This window comes from Zootoca vivipara, chromosome 2 (genome assembly GCF_963506605.1).
Source record: "Zootoca vivipara chromosome 2, rZooViv1.1, whole genome shotgun sequence".
Lineage (NCBI taxonomy): Eukaryota > Metazoa > Chordata > Lepidosauria > Squamata > Lacertidae > Zootoca > Zootoca vivipara.
In genome coordinates, this window is record NC_083277.1 from 27,580,320 (window position 1) to 27,600,426 (window position 20,107).

At 45.0% G+C, this 20,107-nt stretch overlaps 1 protein-coding gene across 1 annotated transcript in view; it reads left to right on the top strand.

Moving 5' to 3' along the window:
- Positions 1-18,864, top strand: part of TAFA1 (TAFA chemokine like family member 1) — a 339,806-nt gene extending 320,942 nt beyond the window's left edge. The window contains exons 4-5 of the mRNA XM_035106695.2: positions 11,755-11,879; positions 18,606-18,864. Of these exons, the coding sequence (XP_034962586.1) occupies positions 11,755-11,879; positions 18,606-18,623 (143 nt within the window). The 3' untranslated portion in view covers positions 18,624-18,864. The remainder of the gene's footprint in view (positions 1-11,754; positions 11,880-18,605) is intronic.
- The last annotated feature ends 1,243 nt before the right edge of the window (positions 18,865-20,107 follow it).

Here is a 20,107-nt window from a genome sequence, read left to right on the forward strand (position 1 = left end):
TTTCTCCCAAGAAGCAGGCGTCTTTTAATTTCGCGACTGCTGTCACCATCTGCAGAATTTAGGCCACAACTTTATTGATTACATCAGGTGAGTGGTTGCATAGGCTCTGGTTCGACTAGCTCCCTGCACCGTGGCAGGTAGCGCTGACCCAGGGCACTACCATAGGTCAGCCTAGGGTGAACACCCAGAATGGCGGAAAGCCAGGGACATACTATGTCCACCACCCAGATGTCCCTCTGGACTCAGGCATGGGCACAAGCCCTCATAGGGTTGACCAAACCATTGAGTCCCTGGATCCCTTTAACAGAATACCCTTCACATAGGGATGGTGAAATCGTTCCCCCATCCCTATCACCAGAACCAGAGCCTATCCACAACCTTACAAGTTGTGACGATTTGCTAAGCAGCAGGCGGAAACCAAATGGCACCAGCCTATCAGCCAAGTGGGGAAAATTCCTGCCGTGTCCCTCTCCCAACGACAGACGACACACGATGGCATAGTAAGGTCAAGCGTGCAAGCCCTAAATATAGGGAGAGGTGGGCGGGTGTTCCGATGCACTGACCAAGAGAGAAAGCTTAGGGTCACGTGCATTTGGCTAGCATCCCCATTGGTCACATTAAACCCAGCATCAAGGGACCTGCCAATCAGGTGTTGTGGCTATCCAATCGTACCCACTCGCAACACAAGGGTTTGGTTGCCAGGTCTCACCGCAACACGTGCCCTCTTTGAGGGAGGACACAATTTATGGATAACACTGTCTGCGAATAAGTGAAGCATGCCTCATAATCTCCTGCAGTTGCTCCACTGGGACTTCAATGGGATTATTGCAAGGGCAACTTTAATGCAGTAAATCAGAATACAAAGGACCAAAGCTTGTAAAATGCTACTTCTAAATATGAATGGTGTTCTTATTTTCCTCTTGCTTTTTTGTTTGTTTGTTTTTAAAAAATGATGCAACCACCAATGTTTTTCTGGGAAATAGCAGTAGATCAGGAAAATAATAATAATAATAATAACAACAACAACAACAATACATTTTTATTTATACCCTGCCCTCCCCAGTCAAAACCAGGCTCAGGGCGGCTAACACCAATAAAATTACAATAAGACATAAAAGAAAAGAAAACAATTAATTAAAATACAGATTAAAATACCATATTAAAATTTAAAATGCAGCCTCATTTTAAGTAGTCCATGAATCAAAACCATGAGGGAGGAAAACACAGGGGTCAGACTGAATCCAACCCAAAGGCCAGGCGGAACAGCTCTGTCTTGCAGGCCCTGCGGAAAGATGACAAATCCCGCAGGGCCCTGGTCTCCTGTGAAAGAGCATTCCATCAAGTTGGGGCCAATACTGAAAAGGCCCTGGCCCTAGTTGAGGCCAATCTAGCCACCTTATGGCTTGGGATCTCCAGAATATTGTTGTTTGTGGACCTTAAGGTCCTCCGCGGGGCATACCAGGAGAGGCGGTCCCATAGGTACAAGGGTCCCAAGTGGGAGGGATGAAATGACTTCAGCTTCCCCAAAAGGGCAATGTTCAGTTTGAAAAAGAGCCAGTCTGGCTCCTTCCCACAACGCAAAGTGAATGCAAAAAAACCCCCTATGAGTTTGCTGAAGCTGCTTTGACACCTGAACAGGTAAGGAAGTGGGGCAACACTGACAATATGGGCCTGTACTTATGGCTCCTGTGTTCTGCAGGCTGGAAGAGTTGGCATTGAAAACAATGCCCAAAGTTGGAGTGGCGGTGTTTAAATTTTAGGGCCTTGGTATGGTGAGAACAAGTGTTTACCTGTTCATAATTCTCTAGGGAGTAAGGTATCACTAGGCTAGGCTATATGTCTTGGAAGTCAAACGGAATCCATTCCGGGAGTCCATTCGACTTCCAAAATGTTCAGAAACCAAAGTGCAGCTTCTGATTGGCTGCAAGAAGCTCCTGCAGCCAATCAGAAGCAGCGGAAGCCCCATCGGAAGTTCGGTTTCCAAAAATAGTTCATAAAACGGAACAGTCGCTTCCGGGGTTTGCAGGATTCAGGTACCAAAGTCCAAAAACTAAGCTGTTCGAAAACCAAGGTACGACTGTATATTGTTGCTGTGGTGCTACTTTCAAAGATGGAAAGAAAAAGGAAGAGAGAAAGTAAGGCATTAAAGCCTCCCTCCTCTGCAGGAACATGCCGTTCCCTGACATGTGGGGCAATTAAGAGAGGCAATTCAAGGGGCAATTCATCTCTAATCTCCTTCCTGCAGTTATCAGGAAGCAGTAAAGCAGGATGAACTTGCAAATAGGAAGTATCTAAATAACCCTTTAAAAACCTCAGTAGTGCAATACTTTTCTTGACTAGACTGGTGCTGCAACTGCACTTTATTACAAACAAAGAAAAATCAGGTTTGTAAAAATACATGGGACAGAAAAAATGGGATTCAAGGGGCTGACAATAATTTCATCTTCATGCTTCATAACAACAAAACTTATGTGGGAGACTATTGATTTGCAACCCTACAAAAATGACTACTAAAAGAAAAGAAAAGCAAACGAATCTTTATTTTATGATTTTTTAAAAAGCCAACAACAGCACTAGGTTTGTAATTAAAAAACCCCAAACTTGTGTTGCTTTTTATTTCTAACCCACATTAGTTTTAATTTTTCAGAAACCAAACCTGAAACACTGCTTCCAATTTGGCACTTTGGTCAAAACTTTGGGAACTCAATGCTAAATCAGCTTTTAATTGTACAGTCTGCGGCTCAAAAACCAGCACACTCAATCCATTTGTAGTAGCTGTTATCCCCTTCTCTTCAAATCCTCCTTTCCCCAGAAATCCAGTTTTTAAGCTTGGCTTTTGAGGCACAATCCATAGGAAATTCCATTTTAAATGTAAGCTCGCTCCAGACTTTCAAATTCAGTTTTATTTGTCTCCATTTGATGCAGCACCCCTTTTATTGGTCAAGGTATGAGACGTGAGTTGGCTCTACAGTGCAGCAGGATTCATATGAAGTCAGCAACCCACGGCCTGGACTTTAAAGTCTCCTGTATCACTTGGGGAATGCGCTTGATAAAAGCAGCAATTTCTAAAACCGGAGATGAAATTGTTTTTGAGATTGGAGCTTGGTCTTGATCTAATTTTAAAGCTTGCTTCATGTTACAATTTCAAAGGGGTCTTTTGTTTTGATATTGGTTGTGTCCGTCCCCCCACACCAATCAGGAAAGTCTACATGCCAGCTAGCTGGTTCCATTTAATTCAGCTGAGTGGCTGCAATTTAAAGTAGGGTTTTCTGGGAGTGTGAAGTTTGTGTCTTGAATATATCTGGCGTTAAAAAAACACACACAATCATTTTCCTCCCCCCACCCTTTTATTTTGTTCCCCTCCCATTTGTTTTCAATGACACCCAACATGCACTTGTCTTTGCTGCTCCAGAAGACTCGTTCCGTGGGAATATTGCCTTAAAGTTGATAGCCACCAAGAGGAAATGCATTTAGCATCGCTAGAGAGGGCACCATTTATCCTGCACCTACCTGTCATGTTATCTTGATCCATATAAGGGTCACTGGATGTGGCCGGGAAAATAATGACAATTCCATTTATTACCCTCTAAATTGGCAGCTTAAGTTCCTGAGCCCAAAAAAAGGACATAGCAAGTCTTTGGAAACAGGAGCGACATATAGCGGTGTCCACAAAATCACTTTTTAAAAAGTTTTTATTGAATTTTACAATCTAATATTCAACCACATGACACATTATAACATTTATCATATACCCCCCATGACTTCCCTCAACTTCCCCTTCTGATTCTTAAAGTATTTACTACTTCTACTTAATTGTTGTCCTATTTTTATGATCATACATCTAAATGCTCCTATTTTCTTATCAATTTTATACCAAATTTTCTTTCATAGTTACATCTTACACTCAGTTACGTCTCATTTTATTGTTTCTTAACCTTTGAACTTGTTTTCTGAGTTGTAAGTGTTTAATCAAACCCTGCTAGTGAGTCCATTTCTTTACAGTATTTCTGTAGGTAGAACATGAAGGGGTCCCAGTCTTTTTAAAAACCTTCATTGTCATTGACTCTGATTCTCCCCGTAAGTTTCACCATTTCTGCATATTCCATAAGTTTGACTTGCCATTCTTCTTCCGTTGGTATCTTGACGTCTTTCAATTTTGGGGCTAGGAGAGTCCTAGCCGTATCCACAAAATCAAAATCACTTAACCCAGCGTACATTTGCATTTAAAAGCAAGGCAGCTTGCAATCCTAAGGCTTCAGGCAGGGGAACGGAAGGTGATCTGCCTGCCGCCTTGAAGGGTGAGGAACCTGTTTCAGCCTGACGCCTGTCTTCGCTTCTGGCCAACCTTCAGAGGCTGCCTGCTGCTGGTGGGCGGGGCCAGAGGCATAAGTGGGTGGAGCAACGAATGCAAATGCTACCATTGTACAGTAGGCTAGTTTCTACGTGTGCTCACCTGTTCCCCTCCAGCCTCCATCCTGTTGGAGCTCAAGGGTGCCTTCTGGCCTGGCAAAAACACTTGGGGAGGATGAGAAGCAGGGCCGGTGAGTGGGGGTGGCCTGCAGAAAGGCTTGGAGGGCTACAAGTCGGTTCCCTGGGATGACATTTCCCACCCCAGCCATGTGCCCTACTGGGCTCTTGCCAGCGGACAAGATGTTGGGAGAAGTCTTCCACTCCTTTCCAGGCATTCTCACCCCACAAAAGTGACTTCCCATTGTTTCTGCTGGGAGGGAAATTAAAGGGTTCAAATCATACCAGCTACTGGGCTGCAATGATTTTCTCCCCAATTTGCAGGCATGCTGTGGGGCTAGGAATGTCACAGATCCGATATATGGGTATATTTTAGATATCAGGAGTGGGCAGCCATTCTCTTGCCATTATCCTCAGTGCCCGGTTATCCCATTTTGTGAAGTGCTATGCTGCGCTAGCCATGAATTGATGCTTCTCGGGTGGAATTGGGTTCAATTAAATGAGAGAAGTTGGCAGACTCCCCTGTTGGTTAAGATCTCCTGTTTCTTTAAAGCAGCTTTTTCTCAACCCCTGAACCCTTTGTTTTCTACTTTGTATTCTTTTATGTTATCAAGCGCCTGATTTGTAGTTCCCAAAGCAAACAAATCCTCATGTCTGTTTATGAAATGCAAAACACTTTGGCTGCTGTATTCTTTCATTGTAGTCTTTGCTCCTTCCTTCTAAAATTTCCACGTTCCCAATATGGCAATTCACACTCTGCACCCTGTGGCATTTGTAATAAAATAGAGAGAAAAGCGGAATGTCTCATTCAATTCTCTGAAACCTTGTTTTTAAGGAATAGGTGAGCCCTGGGTTACAGACATTCCTCTACTACTTTGTATCAATTTTGTATAGATCTGAACCTGCTTTCCAAAAGACTTTGCCCACCTCTGTGCTTTTCTCCCTGTATAAAGTCTCCATCACTTGTGAGAGTGTCTCACGGGGAGTTTGGATTTTCCTTTAATCTAATCCATTTAGAATATGACTCTCAATTTATTGAATGAAGAGGAGAAAATTGATAGCTTTTCATTAGGCTGACAAAGTCCTTTTCACTGTCAGCATCTAAAATGTGTTCGCTATTTAAATTTTATTTATTTCAATCTTCTCTAGAGGGAACTAGATTAAAATGAAATGCCTGACGCTAAATGGTACAACTGTTTTTCCATTAGTGCTGAGAATGCCGTGCTGGTTTTTGCCATGCGACTCTCTGCTAGCATTTGTTACAGCTTCCTAATAGCTGCAGAAAGAAATCAAAATGGGTCAGATTCAAATATTTTTGCATGCCGTTACATGGGATGAGACAGCAGACAATCTACAAGTCAAGAGAACAATATCCCTCAGGCCTCTTTATGACTGGAAATTCAGAAACCGATTTAGAAAGGCTTACACAGTTTGATGCACTAGAAAAGCAAGCCATGCTGGGAATTGTAGTTTTGTTTCTTAACGAGTCCCAGAAGCATTAAAAAAAACCTCCAACTCCCAAGGAACCATGACAGTTCACAGAGCCAACCCAATACTTTTTGCTGCCTGAGGCAAAGGGCAAGATGGTGACCCCACGCATTCTATTTTCAGAAGCTGGTTGGGCTGCCAACCGAGCCTTCTTCAATGTTGCCTATGGGACAGCATCTTCCACCACACCTGAGGACTGCAATCCTGCTTAGAGGACGTAGGACCCAGCATCCACAGCTCTGACCTCCAACACCTCACCCCACCACTCCCAGCATCCACCTCCAAGGAACTCTCAGAACTGTCTCTCTGTGAGGAAAATAGGGGCCTCTGAACAACTCTCAGCCTTCTTAAGAAACGGCACCTCCCAGATTTCTTGGGGGGAATCCATGACTGTTTAAAGCATTAAAGGGAATGGTGTGGATGTGTCCAGAGCCATTGCATCTGCAGAGGAGGCTGGTCCATTAGGATGCCCCACCTGTCCTCAGCTAGAGGGATGCGGGTGGCGCTGTGGTCTAAACCACCAAGCCTCTTTGGCTTGCCGATCAGAAGGTCAGCAGTTCGAATCTATGCAATGGGGTGAACTCTGCCCCAGCTCTGCCAACCTAGCAGCTTGAAAGCATGCTAGTGCAAGTAGATAAATAGGAACTGCTGCGGCAGGAAAGTAAACAGTGTTTCTGTGCGCTCTGGTTTCCATCTCGGTGTCCTGTTGCGCCAGAAGTGGTTTAGTCACGCTGGCCACAGGACCCAGAAAGCTGTCTGTGGACAAACTCCGGCTCCCTCGGCCTGAAGCGAGATGAGTGCTGCAACCCCATAGTCGCCTTTGACTGGACTTAACCGTCCAGGGGTCCTTTACCCCCCTTTTTTTTACCTTTTACTTCACCTAATGCCCAGCCTCCAACATTCCTACTTACAAACAGCCCAGGCGCTTCTTGTCAGCTTCCTGCTCCTCAGTCTCAACATAGCCCTTGTAGAACTCAGCAGGGAGATGGACAGGGACAAAACTAGACTTTGTTAGTTCTGGCTCCCCCTACTGTTGACCTCCCTGCCTTCTGCCCTACCAACCCCAGTGGCACCCGCCACCGCTGGCCACAAACATGGCACGCATGTGTCATGCCGTACATCAAACCCCTTGCACCCTATAGACAGAGTCCTGAGGCTTAGGATTTGGTTGCTGAAACAGAGACAGACCCTGACTGTACTGTATCCTAAAGGCTTATTTTGGCTTTCTCCCTGCTGATACCATTGACATTTACCAGCCCAGGCTCATTTGTTGAAGTAATCTGTGGCATTGCTGAGCTTTCCATTAAAGACATCCTCTGTGGCGGTGTGCTTGCATTTGCAAAGGCATCCTCTGTCTACCACAAGTGAATGTTTATGCTAAAAGGTTACATGCCAGATGGGCGTTTGATGAGGTGATTGAGCATTTATTTGCTCTTTCAATCAAGGTCAGCAATACCAGGATTTGGTTACATCCAGGGACAGGTACCATAAATATGAAGAAAGCACTGTAGAGAGTTGCCTTCCCTCCATCTTTCTGAGGTCTAGCCCTTAATAGTAGATCTCCTGCTTTTCTGTTCCGAATGTCATAGAATCATAATATCATAGAATTGTAGAGTTGGAGGGAGCACAAGGATCATCTAGCCCAACCCCCTGCAATACAGGAATCTTTCAAACCCACAACCCTGAGATTTAGAGTCTCATTCTCTACCAGCTGGCTACCAGGTCTCTGTGCAAATGTGTTAGTTTTTGTCCCTTCTATGAGTGTCTGCTTGCTTTCAGTTCTGAAGAGAATAGCTGTGGCTGAATGGTAAAACATCTGCTGCTTTGCATGCAGAAGATCCCGGGTTCAATCCCCAGCATCTCCAGGTAGGGCTGGGAAAGACAGCTGCCTGGACCCCTGGGTAGCTACTGCCCGTCATTGTAGTCAACATTGAGGTAGATTGGCCAAAGGCGGCGTCCACGTCAATAAAGCAAATATTGCAAAGACACCTTAAGCCTCCCGTGCTCCCTCATCCAAACAAAGCTAAGGCTAGTAGCACTGAGCTTGGAACTTCTTACTACCTGAGCGAGAATGCAAAGATAACTTCATAGTTCCCCCACCACCACCGCCATTAATAGCATTTTGCCCTGGCAAGGCAGTTCAAGCCTCTGAGCTCTGTTAGGAGTGACTTCTTCTGTTGGTTAAATAAGCACTGCTGTCTTGGCTGTGATAATTTCTTCTCACATACTGTGTTTGATGGAGGACTGATGAAGACCATTACGGGATGGTTCCTGAAGGAGAATTAAAGCGAATCTCACAACAAATACTAAACGAAAGAACAGAGTCATGGAGAAACTTAGCAAATGATTTCACCCATAGCAAAAGGTAGCCAGGCAGGTGTATCGATGACTGTTCGCCATATATGGCAGTGGACCACTTCTGTTTAGTTGGCGCGGTAGCCCAAACAGTAGGTGATAATATCCATACATAGGAATTTTCCTTATATTGAAGACATCTTCTCTTAAGAAGGTGCGACCCAGTCATTTACGGATTCTTAATTGCACATCTGCAGAAATGGTTGCATGTGGTGGGGGTAGAATTTGGAGAGATGGTTCTATCCTTTTAAAGAGTTCATTGAAATGATTTTATTGTTTTATTCTATTTTAATTCTGCGCACCACTTTGATGGCTTCATGCTGTGAAGTGGTTTAGAATTTGTTTAAAAAATAAACTGTCTTGGGCCCAGTCTTATTCAACATCTTTATCAATGACTTGGATGATGGGCTTGAGGGCATCCTGAGCAAGTTTGCAGACGACACCAAATTGGGAGCGGTGGCTAATACCCCAGAGGACAGGATCACATTTCAAAATGACCTTAACAGATTAGACAACTGGGCCAAAGCAAACAAGATGAATTTTAACAAGGAGAAATGTAAGGTACTACACTTGGGCAGAAAAAATGAAAGGCACAAATACAGGATGGGTGACACCTGGCTTGAGAGTAGTACATGTGAAAAGGATCTAGGAGTCTTGGTAGACCACAAACTTGACATGAGTCAGCAGTGTGATGCAGCAGCTAAAAAAGCCAATGCAATTCTGGGCTGCATCAATAGGAGAATAGCATCTAGATCAAGGGAAGTAATAGTACCACTGTATTCTGCTCTGGTCAGACCTCACCTGGAGTACTGTGTCCAGTTCTGGGCACCACAGTTCAAGAAGGATACTGACAAACTGGAACGTGTCCAGAGGAGGGCAACCAAAATGGTCAAAGGCCTGGAAATGATGCCTTATGAGGAACGGCTTAGGGAGCTGGGTATGTTTAGCCTGGAGAAGAGAAGGTTAAGGGGTGATATGATAGCCATGTTCAAATATATGAAAGGATGTCATATGGAGGAGGGAGAAAGATTGTTTTCTGCTGCTCCAGAGAAGCGGACACGGAGCAATGGATTCAAACTACAAGAAAGAAGATTCCACCTGAACATTAGGAAGAACTTCTTGACAGTAAGAGCTGTTCGGCAGTGGAATTTGCTACCAAGGAGTGTGGTGGAGTCTCCTTCTTTGGAGGTCTTTAAGCAGAGGCTTGACAGGCATATGTCAAGAATGCTTTGATGGTGTTTCCTGCTTGGCAGGGGGTTGGACTGGATGGCCCTTGGGGTCTCTTCCAACTCTAGGATTCTATGATTCTATGAAATACTGAGCCGGTCATTGATCCATCTAGCCCAGTGTTGTCTGCACTGACTGGCAGCAGCTCTCCCATGTTTCTGGCAGGGGTCTTTCCTTTGGAAATGCCAGTGCTGGAACCTAGGACCTTCTGCATTCAAAGCATATGTGGCGGTTCACTCCACCTGCACAGAACCCCCAGACGTTTGACAGTCCGTTGGTACTTGCACCAACCACTGATCAATTACCCGCTGCCACCAACTAGTATATGCCTGATAGTCTCTTCATTCACTCCAGTCAGGGATAATGTTGAAACAAACTGTGGTTTATTGAAGTTCAGTACATAAGCATGTGGTTTCCAAATGAATAATTCTTATTATCTTTAATAACAGTTCTTATACTGGCCTATACCTACAGCTTTTAATCAATCACAGTTCCAGACAATCTCTCCCTTCTTCTTACCTCACTACCTCTCTCCCACCCATAGCTGCCAAGTTATCCCTTTTTTACAGGGATTTTCCATTATGCTGAATAGGCTTCCTCGTGAGAAAAGGGAAAACTTGGCAGCTATGCTCCCACCCTCAGACTCTCTCCCCAGCCCCTCTCAGAACTCCCCTCCTTCACCCTTCCTCAAACCTCCAATAACCAACCAACCCTCCTCTTCCCAGGGTGGGTTTATATAGTCCTCCTAACTCCGCCCCCTAGGGTTCTAACTGGCTAATCCCTTTAACTCCTTCTATGCTGTCCCTAAATTTGGGGTGATTGTCACATAATATGCTCTACCACTAGCTTTCCCAATGATTCCCTTGTTTGGTTGTCAGCTGCCCAGAAATACACTGAATGCTGGACTAGAACTGATGAGGTCCACCCTTCCTGGGTCCTATATGGTTAGGTCTACCATCCATGCACAATGTTAATTGGTGCTGTTTCAGTAGGTATTGGAATCTTTGCTGCAGAAACAAACTTGAATTTCGAAGGAAGAACTCCCTGACCTCATTTTGGATACACGAAAGGCCCTTCCTCCAATTTTGTGTCCTGCTTACCTTGTGAAGCCTGTGAAAGTATATATTTATATCTCTAGCAGAGGAAGTTGGACCAGAGACGGAAAGGAGCATTCATAAGAAAGGGGAAATTTTTTTATTTTGCTTCGACTCAGACCAACACGGTTACCTACCTGTAACTCTGATAATAATGCCTTTTGTTTTCCTGGATGGAGCATCAAGAGAGGAGTGTGTGGTCATGCACATAGAAGCCTCTCACCAGCTTCTAGTATAGCTATTGGGTTCTTGTTTTTATTTTTATTGTGTATTCTGTGGTTTTATATCTTGATTTTATTCTGTAAACTGCCCTGAGACCCCCGGGTGTAGGGCAGTATATAAATTCTAATAATAATAATAATACATGTAGCCATCGGAAGGTCTCCCACAAAGGGGTGCAGACATAGGGCTGAAATAAGGATTCTCATCCCTGCTACATAACAGGCATGTCCACCCCCCTCGACCGCAGGGGTGTTTCAGGTCGATCACGGAATCATTTGAAATGGCTCCCAACCCTCCAAAAAAAAAACCAACAACTTTGGGTCATGCTTCTCAAAGAAAGCTCAACAACTTTGGGTCCTGATTCCCCCAAAAAGCTGAACAACTTTGGGCAGTCCCCCCTTTAAAAAGCTCAACAACTCTGGCAGATCACTGCCCCAGTTTTTTTATACTGGGAGTAGATTGCAGCCTCCCAAGATTTGGATGGGCCTGCTATATAACATCCTATCAAATACAGTCAAACCTCGGAACTCGAACAGCTCTGTTGCCAAACGTTTCAGTTCCCGAACACCGAAAACCCGGAAATAAGTGTTCCGGTTTTCGAACGTTCCTCAGAACTCGAACGTCCGACGTGGCTTCCGCTTGAGTGCAAGAAGCTCTTACAGCCAATCGGAAGCTGCGCCTCAGAACTTGGAGGTTTCAGAAGTTGAATGGTTTTCTGGAATGGATTACGTTCCGGTTCTGAGGTTTGACTGTATGACACCAACTGGATTAATGTAAAATAAAAATAAAAATCTGTTGAGATCTGGATGAAGCTTTTGCATCTAGACTCAGCGAAGTGAATTGAAACAAAGCAAACAAAAAAACCAGTTCACAAATACTTTGCTTGTTTTGTCTCTCTTAGCATCAATAGTCATTGGGAAATGGTGGTGTGAGATGGAGCCATGCCTAGAGGGCGAGGAATGCAAGACGCTACCTGACAACTCAGGATGGATGTGTGCAACCGGCAATAAAGTCAAGACCACCAAAGTAAGTTCTTTTTCCTCTTTCCCCTTTTCACCTCCTTCATCCCCCCGCAACACCTCCCGAGTTTTCCCATCCTCGAGTCTCTGGCAAACGCGAAGATGTTTCCTTGCTCAGTAATGCATGTCCTTCCTTACCTACTGACTGGGTGAGTCAGAGGTGAGTCCTCGGTTGAACTCTACCAGGCGGCTGAGTTGCACTGAATCACCATGTCACTTTCTTAAAAGTAATTTGCCCCCCAGGGAATAAAATAGCAACCTGTCAGCAGGACCAGTTGTGACTGTTAAAGATTACACTTGTTGTATTTCTTATCGCTGGATCTAAAAGCTGTTGGTTAAACCATGGCCATTTCAGACAGTGAAATGTTAACTGGCCTCAGTAATATTAGGTAGGAAATCAAAGTTCTACCATCTATTCACAAATATACACAAACACAAAACACCATTAAATGTCAACATCACCTGCTGTGTATTCCCCAGAATACACAGGATTGGTAATGATTTGTGGAGCCAAACGCCATGGATTCAGCCTAAGCCAGGCACCCCCAAACTTCGGCCCTCCAGATGTTTTGGACTACAGTTCCCATCTTCCACAACCACTGGTCCTGTTAGCGAGGGATCATGGGAGTTGTAGTCCGAAACATCTGGAGGGCCGCAGTTTGGGGATGCCTGGCCTAAGCCCATGATTTGGGTGTGATCCAAAGTAGCCTCAACTGTACCACTTTGGGGGAGATAAAGTTACGAATATAGGTATGTTAGCTAGAGATGGGACGAATCTGACACTTTCAGCTTCTCTCGAGTTTCTCTCATTTCTAACCTTAAATTCACTTAGGCCTGAACTTGCTGATAGCCTAGAATCATAGAATCATAGAATCATAGAGTTGGAAGAGACCATAAGGGCCACCCAGTCCAAACCCCTGCCAAGCAGGAAACACCATCAAAGCATTCCTGACAGATGGCCGTCAAGCCTCTGCTTAAAGACCTCCAAAGAAGGAGACTCCACCACACTCCTTGGTAGCAAATTCCACTGCCGAACAGCTCTTACTGTCAGGAAGTTCTTCCTAATGTTTAGGTGGAATCTTCTTTCTTGTAGTTTGAATCCACTGCTCCGTGTCCACTTCTCTGGAGCAGCAGAAAACAACCTTTCACCCTCCTCTATATGACATCCTTTTATATACATGGCTATCATATCACCCCTTAACCTTCTCTTCTCCAGGCTAAACATACGCAGCTCCCTAAGCCTTAGTCTTGCATGTGCAGCAAGTCCTATCTGCTGTGCTGAGTTGTTGATCTGCTGTTCACAAATAAACACAGCTATTGAAGTTAGAAACATAGGAAGCTGCCTTAAACTGGTTGCTCTAGCTCCATATCCTCTACACTGACTGGCAGCTGCCCTTCAGGATTTCAGCCAGGAGTGTCTTCCAACCCTACATAGAGATGCCATGAGGTACGGCCCTTCTCTTTTCCTGGTGTCTGCTGCTACCTGTTATTAGGGCAGACCTGTTGCAAGGACCTTTGTGTGTCTGCTGGGTGCAGTCATTTCCCCATTTCCCCGCAAAATAAATTACCTGTGCAAGGCAGGTGTCTATACAGGTAGCAGCAACTAGGCAAGCATTTTCCTGCAAGTAAGGATCTCCATCCTCTGTATCTTTGGGCTGGAACGCAGCCATAAGGCAGTCTGATCCTCTCATCCACTCTCTGGGTATTTCCTTACTGTGATGTGTTGTGTTTTGCACTCGGAAATAACACATGCAAGGTTCTGTTTATTAGTTTTGCATCTTCTCTGCTTCCCACAGTATCTGACATACCAGCTGTGAGTTAATATTCAGCGTCCAGAAATTGTTGTTAGGCACTTAAAAACTTCATTCATATTCAGATATATGGCTCCATCTACTCTGCGTGGATTATTATATTTCATATCAATTAGATGCCCGTGGACCTGAATGTTCAAAAATGAAATAAATCCCACCATTCCATCCTGTATTTCCCCCTATCATTTCCCTACAGGAACTATTTTAATTAGCTAGCTGGGGCACCTTCTGGTGTAAATCCCAGGAACATTTTGCTTTGTTCCTTGAAAACATTGTGGAAAATATTACAACTGGAGAAGGTAAATTGATGGGGTAAGCTTAGCAACTATCCTGTAAATCATCATAGATGTCTGCACAGGAAGAAGGCAGAGAATTTGGTCTGCAGATTATTTACATTTTGCAACTTTTAAAATACGTGGTGGTTGGGAGGGCAAGAGTCACTACAGCACACAACAGAGGTTTGACATCTGGCTTTCTTTCATTAGAAGGGAGAGCATCAAAAAGCCAGGTTGTGCATGCAATCTGCTTTAGGATCACTTGTTTCTTTATTTATTTACAAAAAACCTAGGAATGACTCTACATCTTGATGTGGAATTGCTCCCAGGAACATGGAGGGAGGCACAGGCAGATGACTGACATTGTCTAATCAAAAGCAAGTCTATATCCATCTGCACAGCTGCCTATTTTGTCTTTATACCTAAGAGACAGCAACCCAATGGTTTGGGTAGAGGACTTCTTCTGGATCTCCAAATGGCAGTGTCACAGCTGACCTTTCCTGGGCGCACCCCACCATGGACCAATAAAGGAGTTTTGATTTAAGAATGAATGTGGACACTGGCAGAGGAACAGAGGGCCGGGGGAGAGCACCGCCACGGCACCATTGGGGAGGGGGGTACCATTGCGGCCTCCCCCCTGGGACGCACGCCACAGCCCTGCGGACGGCATGTCATGCCTCCGGACACATGCCACGCCCCGCGGGTGGTGTGCCACGCCCCCAGGACACACACCACACCCCGGGATGCACACCAGCCACGCCCCCACCTGCTCTCCGTCCCTGGTGCCGGAGCATGCAGCATTGCCACTGAATGTGGACCTTTAGCGAGACAGATGTTGCTGATATTCTCACTACTCAAATAGACTGCTGCTGCTCAAAGCTACACTAGGAGATGGTATAGTGGTTGCTGCTGTTAGGAAACTCATGTATTCTGGTTTTTCTTCACCCCACAACAATATTTAGTGCAGGGGTTCCCAAACTATGGCCCGGGGGCCGGATGCAGCCCGCGCAAGCCAATTGTGTGGCCCCCGCCGACCCCCGCTGCCCGCTCTTACTGGCACGCTGCAGTGCAGTTGCCCATCTCCGGGTTGACGCGGCGCCAGAAATAGCTTGTGCACACACACGGGCCTGAGGGAGGGGGAATACGCTCCCATACGCACAAGCTATTTCTGGTGCCGCACCGACCTGGAAGTGCACCGGAAATGATGTCTGCACATGCACAGAAGCCATTTCCGGTGCCGCGCTGCACCAGAAAAAGCGAGTGCGTGCACATATGGGAGCGCGTTCCCCCACCCTCTGGCCCACTGTGCGATTGGCGCCGGAGGAACCGGCCCGAAGCCGGGTAAGTTTGGGTACCCCTGATTTAGTGGGTTCTACTGGGTTCTGTTATCGGCGGCAATGATACTGCTCTGTAACCCAACCAAGCCCCTAAACAAGAATTTCATATCCAGCTTTTCTCCTGCCACTGTGAAAACACACTTAATTATATCATACTGAAAATAAAAACAAAAGAGTGCAATTCTATGCACACTTCCTTGAGATTATGCCTATTGAATATCGTGGGCCTCGCTTCTTAATAAGCTCAAATAAAAATGCACTTTAAGTAACCGTTACCATGGTGGGTGATATTCGATACCCATTTGTACTGCTGCACATTCTGTAGCCGGGGGGGGGGGGTTGCCCCTCCTCCATCCCACAACTAGGCCTCACCCTCATTATGCAAAATGGCAAGCATCCAAAGGAAATGGAAAAATAACTTCAAGGTCCCATCCAGAACACCAACTCTTGAGTTGCTTGTTGACCTATTTTATTTCTCCGGACAAAAGAAGAGCTATTTGGAGCTCACACTTACTATCAAAAGCCGAATCGATAATAATAAAAAAAGCATTGCTTCACCAAGTTCAAGTCTTTCATGGGAACAAGATGTACTACAAGAGTCCAGTGTCAAAGTTCAGGCTTTTATGCTTAGAAGGAGGGAGCCGCAATGAAAGACCTTTTTCTTTGCTTCCCATTCAGGTGTGTTTTCTCATCCGCCTGCTCAACAAACTCGCTGAGCCTGTTCTACCCTGTTCACCTTCACCACATGCCATCTGTCAGGTGTGGGGGACTCTTGGACCAGAGCCGAGGTGGTGATTCTATGCCCAGAGTATCTTAGGAAACAGAGACTCCTAAGTGGACATTCTGAAGTGTGGTGGTAGTGGCTTGAATTCACACATTCAGTGCATTCCACAATGGGATGATCACCATATTCTGCTTATCTGATTTTATCTTAACGCCTTAGAAATCCTCTTAAATGAAATAATAATGAAATAGGTCATTGATGGGGGATTTGTGGCCCTGCAGTTGGGCAACAACTCCCATCAACCACAGCCAATATGGCCAATGTTAAAAAAAAATTATGGGAATAGTAATCCAGCCATTTTAATATGAGGTATCAGCTCACATCTAATTCTGGGCTATTTGTGGGCTCTTAGTATATGTGCACATCATAGAACAGGGGTCCCCAAACTAAGGCCCGGGAGCCGGATGCAGCCCAATCGCCTTCTAAATCCAGCCCGCGGACGGTCCAGGAATCAGCATGTTTTTACATGAGTAGAATGTGTCCTTTTATTTAAAATGCATCTCTGGGTTATTTGTGGGGCATAGGAATTCATTCACTTTTTTTCCCTTCAAAATATATTCCGGGCCCCCACAAGGTCTGAGGGACAGTGGACCGGCCCACTGCTGAAAAAGTTTGCTGACCCCTGTCATAGAATCATAGAATTGTAGAGTTGGAAGGTACCCCTAGGGGTCATCTAATCCACCCCCCTGCAATGCAGGAATTTCAACTAAAGCATCCATGACAGATGACTATCCAACCTCTACTCTGAGGAAGGAGAGTTCACAGCCTCCCAAGCGAGACCGTTTCACTGTCAAACAGCTCTTACAGTCAAAAAGTTCTTTCTGATGTTTAGTCAGAATTGCCTTTCTTGTCACTTGACACCATTGGTTTGAGTCTTGCCCTCCAGAGTAGGAGAAAACATGTTTGTTGCATCTCCCATGTGACAGCCCTTCAGATATTTGAAGGTGGCCATAATATCTCCGCTCAGTCTCCTCTTTTCCAAGCTAACCATACCCAGCTGCTTCAACCACTGCTCTTAAGGCTTGGTTTCCAGACCCTTGATCATCTCGGTTGCCATCCTCTACACACGTTCCAGCTTGCAGGTTTAGAATATCTGTCTGTTTTCACCTCTAGATTCTTCAGAGTTCTTTTTCACGAGTTCTGCCATCACTGCAATCATGATCACACTTCCTTGGGAGTTAAACCTTCTGAACTCAGTGAAGTTTACCTTGGAGTAGACCTGCACAGAACTGCCTTTCATGCCATCATGCTTGATTCTACCATCTTAAATTTTAGCGTGGTTTTTCAGTAGTTAAGGGTGCAATCCTATGGTCTCGGGGAGGATTCTGCGGTTGGAGAAAGAGATCCATGGGTGGCTAGAGGGAGATCTATGAGAAGAGCAGGTGGTCCACCCACAGAAGCCTCCTCCTTGAAACTGCGAGAATCTCCACGGCTGTCTCTTCTCTGCATTCAGTGCACCAAAGCTGTATAAAACATAAAGGAGATGCTCTTCATGTGCCTTGCCTTAAGGAATGGCATCTACTTGATTATTTGAAACGTTTTCATAATGGTCTTTATGGACCAGAGACAGCCAATGTGGTGACTTCCCAATGTTGTTTGAACAACAACCCATGTACCGTAATTTCCTGATCACTGGCCATGCTGGCAGGGGCTGCTATGACTTGCCATCCAACCATAGCTGCCAAGTTCCGGATTGAAAAATCCGGGACCAGCAGCGGCGCAGCACCAGAAGTCGCTTCTACGCGACTTCCAGACATACGTAGAAGCAACTTCTGGTGCCGCTCTGCCCATTTCCAAAATGGCCGTGGCACCAGAAGTCACTTCTACGCATGTCCGGAAGTGTGTAGAAGCAACTAACAGCGTAGCTCTGCCCATTTCCAAAATGCCAGCAGCGCCAGAAGTTGCTTCTACGCACTTCCAGACATGCATAGAAGCAACTTCCGATGCCGGCGGCGCCCAATTTCCAGTGCCCATACATGGGCAGAGCGGCACCAGAAACATGGCCGCCGGCAGGAGCTGCTTTCCAGGGGATTTACGGGATATAAATCCATTCGGGAGACCAGCAGGAAACGATAAGAAAATACGGGGTTTCCCGGGAAAAACGGGGTACTTGGCAGCTATGCATCCAACACAAGGCGGAAGGGCACAACATTGACTACTCCTGTTATAGACCATGGAGCACTGGTGGTTTGGTGATGCTGTGGCATCTGGTAAGTGTACATAGCACCATTCTTGAATGGTTCCAAGAAAGTTCCATCAGGTGGGGAAAGTAAGTTGCTTAAGATATTCTTGTTATAATGTTGCATGTGAAGAAGAATTGGGGGCACCAGTACTAAAGCTTTCAAATGGTTATTATCATCTCAGGGAAGAAATTCTTGCTTGCTTTCCAATCCATACTCTTCCCTGGTCTCCTACACGCTATGCTGCAATTGAGGAGGAGGAACTTCCACCAACCAAATTGGAGGATCAAGATGTTTTTCCAGGAACTGAGTATAATTCCATTCCTTGTGCATTTTGTTGTTACAGATTCATCCGAGAACCTAACAAAACATCTTCCGACAGCAGCCAGCGAAGGGACCCCCTGACAAATAAGAGGACAAAAATCTTTAAACCGTCTCCAGCTTCTACAAGCCAAATTGGATTTTTTTAAAAAATTATTTGCACTTTAACTCTGTACCAGAGGAAACTACAGTGGTTTACTTGTGTGGAGTCAAATGCCCTAGAAAAGCAGCACACCAGATTTGACAACAGTGAATGGAAAAGAGTGTGGAAGGAAATAAGGAAATAAAAAAGCAGTTACTGAGAAGCAAGTTTCCTGATGCTGGAATATGAACAACAGACCTATAAGTGTGGATCTACAATTTTTCTTTGTATCATTAAAAATATATAAATATATGAGATATTTTGAAATAAAGCCTGACTCTTTAAAAAAAAATTGAGCAGAAGCCACACTTTGCTGCAACTGCTTTGTAACCTTTTTTTAAAAAAAATGCACAGACGTTTTGGAGATCAAGAAGACAATGGGAAAAGAACATAAAGCAAGATGACTTCTGACAAAAGAACTGGAATGTTGCTTCTTCTTTTTTATTATGGTTCCTATTATTTCAACCGGACATTCAAGGAAATTCCACCGTTCCATTTTCCTGTGTTCTGGAGTCCTTTCCCCCCCCTTTTCCTCCTCGTGCAACAATAGCATGCTGGCTTTGCTTACATTAACCATACTTTATACTTAATTGATATGTAATACCAGTTCTACTTTCTTCCAAGGACGTCTTTTGTGGGGGGGGGGCATCAGTTGTCCCACAGAGAAGAGAACGATGACTCTTGACACTTGGGGGGGAAACACACAGTCTACGTTCAGAGGTTTATTTGGCAGACTTTGGGTAGACTGCGGGCTACCTTATTAAAGAAGCACTGTACAGATCATTGTCTACAGACTTTGTATAGCTGGTATAGACAATCCTAGTAAAAAAAGAAAAGAAAAGTTGGTTGCTAACTTCAATAGCTTGTGTTGTTTGCTCAACCACTCATGAGGGCTGTTTCATTGTATTCGATTAGGATAGAATCTTATCTACTCAGAGGTTCATCTACTCCAATCTCCTACAATGCAGGGATTTCAGCTAAAGCATCCATAACAGATTGCCACCCAACTTCTGCATAAAATCCTCCAAGCAAGGAGAGTCCTTTCCACACTTAGTGTTTATCATGGTATAGTTGCTGGGTTTCCAGCTTGCCCAGATCTCTGTGCGGAGGGGGTGAGGGTTGGACATGGTTGGCGAGACTTCTCTTCCATGCCACTTCCCTCTGACTGGTCCCAGTTGCCAGTTTGCAAGGAGAGCTATGGCAAATGGGGGTGACAATGCTGAACCCAAGTATTGCCTGTGACAGCAACCAGGTTCATCATAGACCAGACAGAACTGTAGTTTCTCTTCTAATCTCCTATATTCCAACAAGATTAGAATTTTGGAATGCTAATAATAATTTTTTTAAAGCTTTGAAAGGGCTATCCTCATGAACATGTTTATAAT